This window comes from Chelmon rostratus, chromosome 4 (assembly GCF_017976325.1).
Source record: "Chelmon rostratus isolate fCheRos1 chromosome 4, fCheRos1.pri, whole genome shotgun sequence".
In the NCBI taxonomy this organism is placed as follows: Eukaryota; Metazoa; Chordata; class Actinopteri; order Chaetodontiformes; family Chaetodontidae; genus Chelmon; species Chelmon rostratus.
This window is the reverse complement of record NC_055661.1, coordinates 23970150-23977574: the sequence shown is the minus strand read 5'-3', so window position 1 is coordinate 23977574 and position 7425 is coordinate 23970150. Positions and strand designations below refer to the sequence as shown.

At 42.8% G+C, this 7425-nt stretch overlaps 2 protein-coding genes across 3 annotated transcripts; one reads left to right on the top strand and one right to left on the bottom strand.

Moving 5' to 3' along the window:
• Positions 1–198: 198 nt before the first annotated feature.
• On the bottom strand, positions 199–4169 carry mettl13 (methyltransferase 13, eEF1A lysine and N-terminal methyltransferase). Of its 2 annotated transcripts, none has more exons than XM_041935841.1 (9): positions 3967–4169; positions 3062–3334; positions 2503–2971; positions 2194–2393; positions 1907–2096; positions 1437–1601; positions 1104–1316; positions 866–997; positions 199–632 (listed from the first exon to the last, which is right to left on the bottom strand). In XM_041935841.1, the coding sequence occupies exons 1-9, from the start codon at positions 4117–4119 to the stop codon at positions 340–342; spliced, it is 2088 nt and encodes a 695-aa protein (XP_041791775.1). In that variant the 5' UTR covers positions 4120–4169; the 3' UTR covers positions 199–339. The 2 variants fall into 2 exon arrangements, with proteins under 2 accessions (XP_041791775.1, XP_041791777.1); XM_041935843.1 differs by having other exon boundaries at positions 3062–3248; positions 3967–4156.
• Positions 4170–4337: 168 nt separating this feature from the next.
• On the top strand, positions 4338–6183 carry itpa (inosine triphosphatase (nucleoside triphosphate pyrophosphatase)). Its single transcript, XM_041935785.1, has 8 exons — positions 4338–4418; positions 4663–4720; positions 4803–4867; positions 4956–5029; positions 5118–5149; positions 5255–5367; positions 5494–5570; positions 5802–6183. Exons 1-8 carry the CDS (start codon positions 4356–4358, stop codon positions 5932–5934), a joined length of 615 nt encoding a protein of 204 aa, XP_041791719.1. The 5' UTR covers positions 4338–4355; the 3' UTR covers positions 5935–6183.
• The last annotated feature ends 1242 nt before the right edge of the window (positions 6184–7425 follow it).

Here is a 7425-nt window from a genome sequence, read left to right as displayed (position 1 = left end):
GCAACTAGAACCAGAGTGGAAGATTCATCTACTGTAAATAACACGGCCGGATTCTTTGGCAGTGAGGGAGTGCACCGTGTAGTACACTGGAGACCTGAAGCAAGTCAAAGAGAAGTAATAACCACACTGCAAATTCAAATATCTAACAGCACTGGGGATTCATAAGGACTTAAAAATAAAATGCTCTTTACTTGTGACTGTGCATGTTATACATCAAAACTTTTCATTACATTGCACTGAATGGAAAAGCCAAAGCACTCTCATATTTCAGTATCTTCAACAAACTGCCACAGTCTCAACACATGATTAACTCTCATCCCCTCTGGTCGCAAACAAGCTTTATTCTACTTTCAGGTCTTTCAACAACTGTGCAATGTCTATATGTGGGCTGCTGTTGGTTCCACTCCTGTTGGAGCACAGCGCGCTCTGCAGACTCTTGGCTGCTTTGTTCAGGGATGGAAGGATGCGAGCAGCGTCCGGTGTCTCATTTTCACCACGGGAGCACAGAAGGACTTCGTTGACCTCCCCTTCGATCTTCCTTGAGAGGATGGCGGGAAACACAGCGCTCACGCGCTCCAGCACGCTTTTCCTCAAGGCCGTGTTGCGGCACACGAGGTTCAGTATGAATACACCTTGTCCCAAGAGGCAGAAAGGGGAAGGAGGAATACATGTAGATGAAACACACAACTATGATGAAATATTTCAAACAAAAACAAAGATTTTTTACACTTGGAATGAGACCGTTAAACAGTAAGATTATCAACAATGTATTAATAAAGACATACATTTATTGTCATTATTATTTTCTAGAAAACATGACAGATCCCTGCAGGTTGAGGGAAATAAACTGGTAAAAATACTGTACCTCTGGGGGTTAGCAGGCTGCAGACTTTCTGCAGGATCGAGGTTTCTACAAAGGCAGCGGGAGGACAGCTCATACCCACAGTGCTATCTTTATTGTCAACGTCAAACATGATGGCATCAAACAAACGCCCCCCTACAGAGGAAAAAAGATATAGCCATGGTCACTTCTTGATGTTGTCAATATATTCACTGTTGTAGCCGTACTTTTAACTGCCCTCTCTTTCGACTCCTTCACTCACCTTCTTTCTCCAGGGCACATATACGGTCAAGGCCGTCCCCGATAGTGACAGTCAGGCGATCATCTGGTCGGAACCCGAACCATTCCTTTGCCACCGCCATCACAACAGGGTCTAGTTCTACAACTTCAACGGTCACGTTGGGCACAAAGTCCCGTAGAAACTGAGGCAGGCCTCCTCCACCCAGCCCCACCAGCAGCACTGACACGGGAGCATCTAAGAGGGAAGATGGAGGGGATGAAAAAGCTAAATCACTGTGGCTGTTTAGTCAGTATTTCCTCCTGGCATACTCCTCTACTTCATCAACAAGACTGCACAAAACAGATGTGAACTGACCTTCGTTCTGTGGCGTGCCCACCCCGAGCATGGCGAGGCCAGCCACCATCACTTCATGGTGAGCGCAGCAGAGGAAGCCGCTGTCCACTGACAGAGAGGCTGAAGATGTTGTTGGAGCTGCTGTTGGCTTGACCTTCTTTTTGTTTTTCTTCTTGTGACTGGATGCTGCAGGGACATTAATATCCATTCATGTCACCAGTCTACATCTACACTACAATAACTGTTGTAATATTATAATACAATATGATATTATTGTTTGTTTGGTTGTTTTTTTTATTATTTTGTTGTTTATTCTGTTTTATTTTCTTTTTTGTTAATATTCGTTGTATTCGTGTTTAATAGGTGTATGCTCATTTAATTCAACATGTAAGTATATGCATTGTTGGCGTTGCTCCATTGTTTAATATATTGATTAATGTGAAGAAAAGAAGAGCACAACAAATTAGAGTGAACAAGGAAAAAGAACTGACCAGTATTTGAAGAGACAAGACGGCTCTCTGACTGGACGAGGGCGGTGTTAGATAGGAAAACGAGTCTCCGATACAGTTCTCCGTCTTCTCCTCTGACATTCTCCACACAGTACTCCCCACTTAGCTCACTCACACCCCTGCTGACCTCCTCTCGCCAACCCAGGTCACCTCCAACTGACAGAAACGGCACCTGAAAGGGGACAGAGAGCTCAAATGAATACACCAATGCACATTTGTGACACAAAATGTTTCATACATCTCTGAAAGGAATACTTGTGTGCATTTACCTGCTGGTTTGCTGGTATACCTGGGGGAGCCAGGTCCATCACCATTGGTGAGAGTTCTGACTGGACAGCCTGCATGTCTTTGTACTCCTGATTCCTGTGCATTGCCACAATAACCAGTCGCCGAAAGTTTGCACTGGCTGCCAGCTGCTTTTGACCCTCACTGGAGCTGTAGTGCCAAGCTGTCTCACTGCCTTGCGGCACTGATAGCATAATGAATGGAAAAAAAAAACCCATCAAACAAGAACAAAATACAACCAACATCACTTACATAGGAAAGCAGCAATATGATGAGTTAGCAGGAGAGCTCACCAATGAAAATCGCAAACTGGTTTGATCGTGGCACCTTGGCACCTGGGGGACAATCTTGCACTGTGAGAGTGTATCTGGGTTGGCCAGTCTTGGCGTTGCAGAGGGTGAGGGTGGGGTTCGAGCTGGAGTCGGTGCCTGTTCGGAGCCTCTTTTTCAAGACGGAGTAAGCCTGATGCTCCCTCACAGCCGACAACAACTCTGCCACCTGTGTGAGACGAGTAGGGGCTCCATCTTCCCCAACACACATCTCCAGAATGGGCGTGGGCATGGGCTGACGAAACTTGGTGCAGACCAGAACAAAGACGGGCAGAGCGAAAGAGTCCTCTTCATTTCCACTTTCCTCCTGCAGACAGTGGAGCCTCACCGCCCACCCCAGCTGAACGAAGTGCTCCACAGCCAACTTGATGACACTCTCCTGAGCCAACGTCACACAAACATACCGGCCGCCGACACTGAGCACACGGCCCACCTGCAGACACAAGAAAGCTGTTGTGTAACAACTGAGCAAAAAAAAAAAGAACATATGGTCTTTTAACACCCTGACCCATTAGTTTCTTACCTCAGTGAGCATGTTCCTAGCCAGTGCTCCTTCTTCTTCTGATGCCATGGCATCCAGCGTGCCCTTGTCCAGAGCAGCCTGGTAGCTGGCATCCTCATATGGAGTTTGGGTAGCATCCACCTGCTGGAAGGTGAGGCCCGGGCGGCGCTCAGCGTTTCGCTGGTTCATATGGGTCACCACTGTTTCACTGATGTCAATATTTGTTAGATGTTTGTAGCCAACATCATACAGCTGTTCACTCAGCTCAGAGTTACCACAACCGACCACCAACACCTGAAGGACAGTACACCGTTTATTAACCAGTTAATGTCATCGGCAGTGTTGGAAAATAATTAAGCCCATTTATACTAGTACTGCAAGTATAGTTTTGATGTATTTGTACTTTGAGTGTGTTCATTTTATGCTACATTATATTTCTATTCCACTACAATTCATTGAAAAACATTGGAGTTTTCACTCCGCTTTATTTGCAACCCTGATTCCAAAATAGTTGGGACGGTGTGTAAAACAATTATAAAATAGAATGCAATCATTTGCAAACAAACTGTTTACAGACAACGGCTTTACAAAGTGTTCCTGAGCCCATGTACTAACATCCTTAACACAATCATATGTTCACAAAGTAATAAACCTTGTTCCATTCTTGTTTGTGAACGACTGAAGCGTATTATTATGAAACAGAGCCCCAAATGGCCAAAGAACGACATGTACCTTTCCATTCCAAAGTCTTCAATACGAGCCACACTGATTTAAAGTACATACCTATTAGCTGAAGTGAGTGAAAATGCTAATATTGGGCAAATTATCAAAACAAATTGTTTATGCCGCATTTAAATGTAACGAGAAGACACTTGTATAGAATTAACGCTGTCCCGCTGCATATCCTGCTCAACAAGGTATTTTACCTTATGTTGGACTTTGATGTATTTATGCAGCACGCCGCAGAGTTTGTTGTAGTCTCCATACCACTCAAAAGCTTTGTCTCCGCGCTTCTTAAAGAATCTCTCCCAGTACTCTGCGGAGCTGAACTCCTCGGAAGTGCGAGGTAAAAGACTCATTGTCAGCTGCAATCGCTCAAAACGTTTCAGTTTTCAATGACAGCCACTGTTTACAGCCACTTCGCCACATGGCACAGGCGCTTTTCAAGCCGGACAACATTGCTGGCGGTACCGCTCGCTGATTGGACGATATGGTGCACGGTGATTTGCTGATGCTCTCAAAGCTGATTTTATTGGTCGTTGCTGAGCCGGAAGTGGTCGGTCCGGTGTTATTTGTCCTCCCGGTGTCTTTAATCATGGCTGTGCCAGCAGGCAGGTCTGTGGTCTTCGTAACTGGAAACGCAAAGAAACTCGAAGAGGTAAGAGTCAAATATTTCATATCTCAGATAGATTGTATACTTGTGATTTTCTAAACAGTCCAACCCGTTTCCGGCATGGTATTTGTTCACTTTTTGCCTTTATGCTGTTCGAGTCTGTACTCGCTCAATATAGGCGGTGAACATGATCTTCAATTTAATCCAGAAATTTCTTTATTTCATTTGATTGAAAAAAAAAAAAACAGCCCTGCTAGATTTATACTCTCTTTTTTATCATGTCCGCCAGGTTATTCAGATCCTTGGAGACAAGTTTCCCTACAAACTAGTATCAAAAAAGATCGACTGTAAGTATAAAAAGAGAGACCACCAGTAGAATAATAATAATTGTTTTCATGCAATAATCGCTCGCCAAACTTCTTTCTGTAGTGCCCGAATACCAAGGAGAGCCAGATGAGATTTCCATACAGAAGTGTAAGGAGGCTGCACGGCAGGTACTGTAACTATACCGTCGTGCAAGTAAATATTCTGTATTTACAGTCGAATGATTGAAACTGATCTATTATTTGTTTTTTTCTTCAGATTGATGGGCCAGTCATAGTGGAGGACACATGTCTGTGCTTCAAGGCTTTGGGAGGCCTACCCGGTCCTTACATGTTAGTATAATAATTTTTGGATTGAGCCATTTTGTCTCTAATAGTGGTAATGAACAGTAATAATTACAACTAAACTTAATTTTTGTAGAAAATGGTTCCTGGATAAACTCAAGCCAGAAGGTAAGTATGGTAGTAAATCAAACACTGCTGAGATATTTACAGATGGGTCGAACATGTGAAGTGAGCCATCCAGCATCTCTAATCTTGTTGAATATTTTGTTGCAGGCTTGTACAAACTCCTAGCTGGATTTGAAGATAAATCAGCATGGGCTCTCTGCACCTTTGCTTACTCTGCAGGGAAAGATGAACCAGTGCAGCTCTTTAGAGGGAAAACAGAGGTCAGAATCTCTCACAAACGGGCTCAGTGTTTGTGTGTGTCTGTGTGTGTCTGTGTGTGTGTGTGTGTGTGTGTGTGTGTGTGTGTGTGTGTATTTCTATTCACTCTTTTCTCTTGATATTTCAAGGGACACATTGTGGAACCCAGGGGACCTCGAGACTTTGGATGGGATCCCTGTTTCCAGCCGGTGGGATATGACAAAACGTAAGCAAGGACTGCTTGACATTTCCTCTTTGAACCACAAGGGGGAGCCAGAGGTCAACACACTCAGTTTTCAGTTTAGGAATAATTTGAGCACTGCAGATAAGTTCATACATACAACAAAATGCATCTGCTTTGATTCCTTTCACCTTATGCTGCACATTTGAGACTATTTATCACTATTATGCCAACCATGTCCTTACTGACTATTGACTACTTCCCTCTCATCTGCAGCTATGCTGAACTGCCAAAAGAAGTGAAGAATTCTATCTCTCACCGCTACCGGGCACTCGCTGCCATGTCTGAGCACTTCTCTCAAACCAACAATACCTCACCACAGAGCAAGAAGAAGAAGGAGGAGGATTAAAGAGTCATTTTAGACTGACGTCAGGTTCTGAATCAGGAGCAAAATGTATCAAAACTCAAGTTATTGGATTGGATTTGACAATGAAGAGGATACTCCTCTATGACTCAGATGTTTCACTGTTGGGTCAGAAAAGTATAATATGAATAACATATTTGTGATCACGATGTTTGATTGTAGAATCTGCAGTGGAAATGGTGCTGTATAATAAGGGTTTTCTCTTATTTTCAATAAATATTTTGTCAGTTTTTAAACAAATTCCTTTTTTCAATTTTATTCTTAGTGAAGACTTTCATGTGTCAATGGTTGGAATTTTCAGGAATTGACCATGTTAAAAATGGCCCCAGATGATATAGAAAAACAGCGGAAACTGTTGGAAGACTTGTTTCATTGTTCCACGGTGGATACTCAAAGACAAGCTTTTGAGTTTTTGCTTCCAAGGACTGACAAAGGTGGACTTGGAGAAGAGCATAAATTATGAAAAAAGAGGAGCTTCAGGATCCTGATGAGAGCAGCAGCCGCTCTGTGGCAGAGACTGGCTCCTGGACGGGGGGGTTCAGTACAAACACAACCGTGATAACAAGGGAGTTTGGGTAATAAATGACCCTGGAGCTGCAAGTCTCCAAGCGAGAACTATGCATACACCTGTGACTGATTCCTCCCAGATGTACTGGAAATGTCACACATGCACAAATACACACATCCTCTGAGCGAGACCAGAACAGCAGAAACAACTAATGTCAGCAGTATAATGGCATTAAGTTATTTTGTGTGTTTTTCCAAATATTTTACACTACACATATTTAATGGCACTTTTGCTTCAAGTGTGTACTTTCCTCATATCTTTTTATGTATTCATGGTCAGTGGTGGAAAGTAAGCAAGCACATTTACTCAAGTACTGTTAGTGAGTAAAATTTTAAGCTACTTGTACTTTATTTGACCATTTCAATTTATGCTACTTTATGCCTCTAGTGTGATTCAGAAGCAGTTTACTGCTCTACATTCATCTGACAGCTGTAATTACTGGTTACTAAAAAAAACAGGGACTAGTTCAGGTCTCCTGTCATGTTTCAGATGTGTCTGACTTGTCAGTTCCACCAAAGAGAGATTTCTGCTCCAACTTTTTCAGGTAAAGTTTCATTTAAGTATTTTACAAAAACAAAGACTGGAGGAAAAACATTACCTATAAAAATAAAAACAGAAATATTATGGAACTTTTTGTTCTTCTTTCCTCTCCCATTCATCTCCCTCATTGGGAACCACTGGACTAAACTACCAAACTGTACATAAAGAGGTTAAAACCAGCTCCACCTCGAGCCGACAACAACTCTGCTCACTGATGCATCAGTCTTAACAATCTAATGTTGTCATGCATAATCATGCATCAGTCCCGGTGGACATTTTACAGCAGAGCAATTACTTTTAAAAGACCTGAATACTTCTTCCACCACTGTTTATTATATGAAGCTTTTCTAATCATGTACAAGACAACT

Bases quoted from the DNA above. Each gene is read 5' to 3' on its own strand.
- mettl13 (XM_041935841.1), bottom strand. From the start codon at position 4,119: ATGAGTCTTTTACCTCGCACTTCCGAGGAGTTCAGCTCCGCAGAGTAC. The intron at 3,335-3,966 runs GTAAAATACCTT...ACTGTCCTTCAG, and splicing joins ACATCAAAGTCCAACATAAG to GTGTTGGTGGTCGGTTGTGG. The intron at 2,394-2,502 runs GTGAGCTCTCCT...TTATGCTATCAG, and splicing joins CCAGTTTGCGATTTTCATTG to TGCCGCAAGGCAGTGAGACA.
- itpa (XM_041935785.1), top strand. From the start codon at position 4,356: ATGGCTGTGCCAGCAGGCAGGTCTGTGGTCTTCGTAACTGGAAACGCA. The intron at 4,721-4,802 runs GTAAGTATAAAA...TTCTTTCTGTAG, and splicing joins AGTATCAAAAAAGATCGACT to TGCCCGAATACCAAGGAGAG. The intron at 5,030-5,117 runs GTTAGTATAATA...TAATTTTTGTAG, and splicing joins GGCCTACCCGGTCCTTACAT to AAAATGGTTCCTGGATAAAC.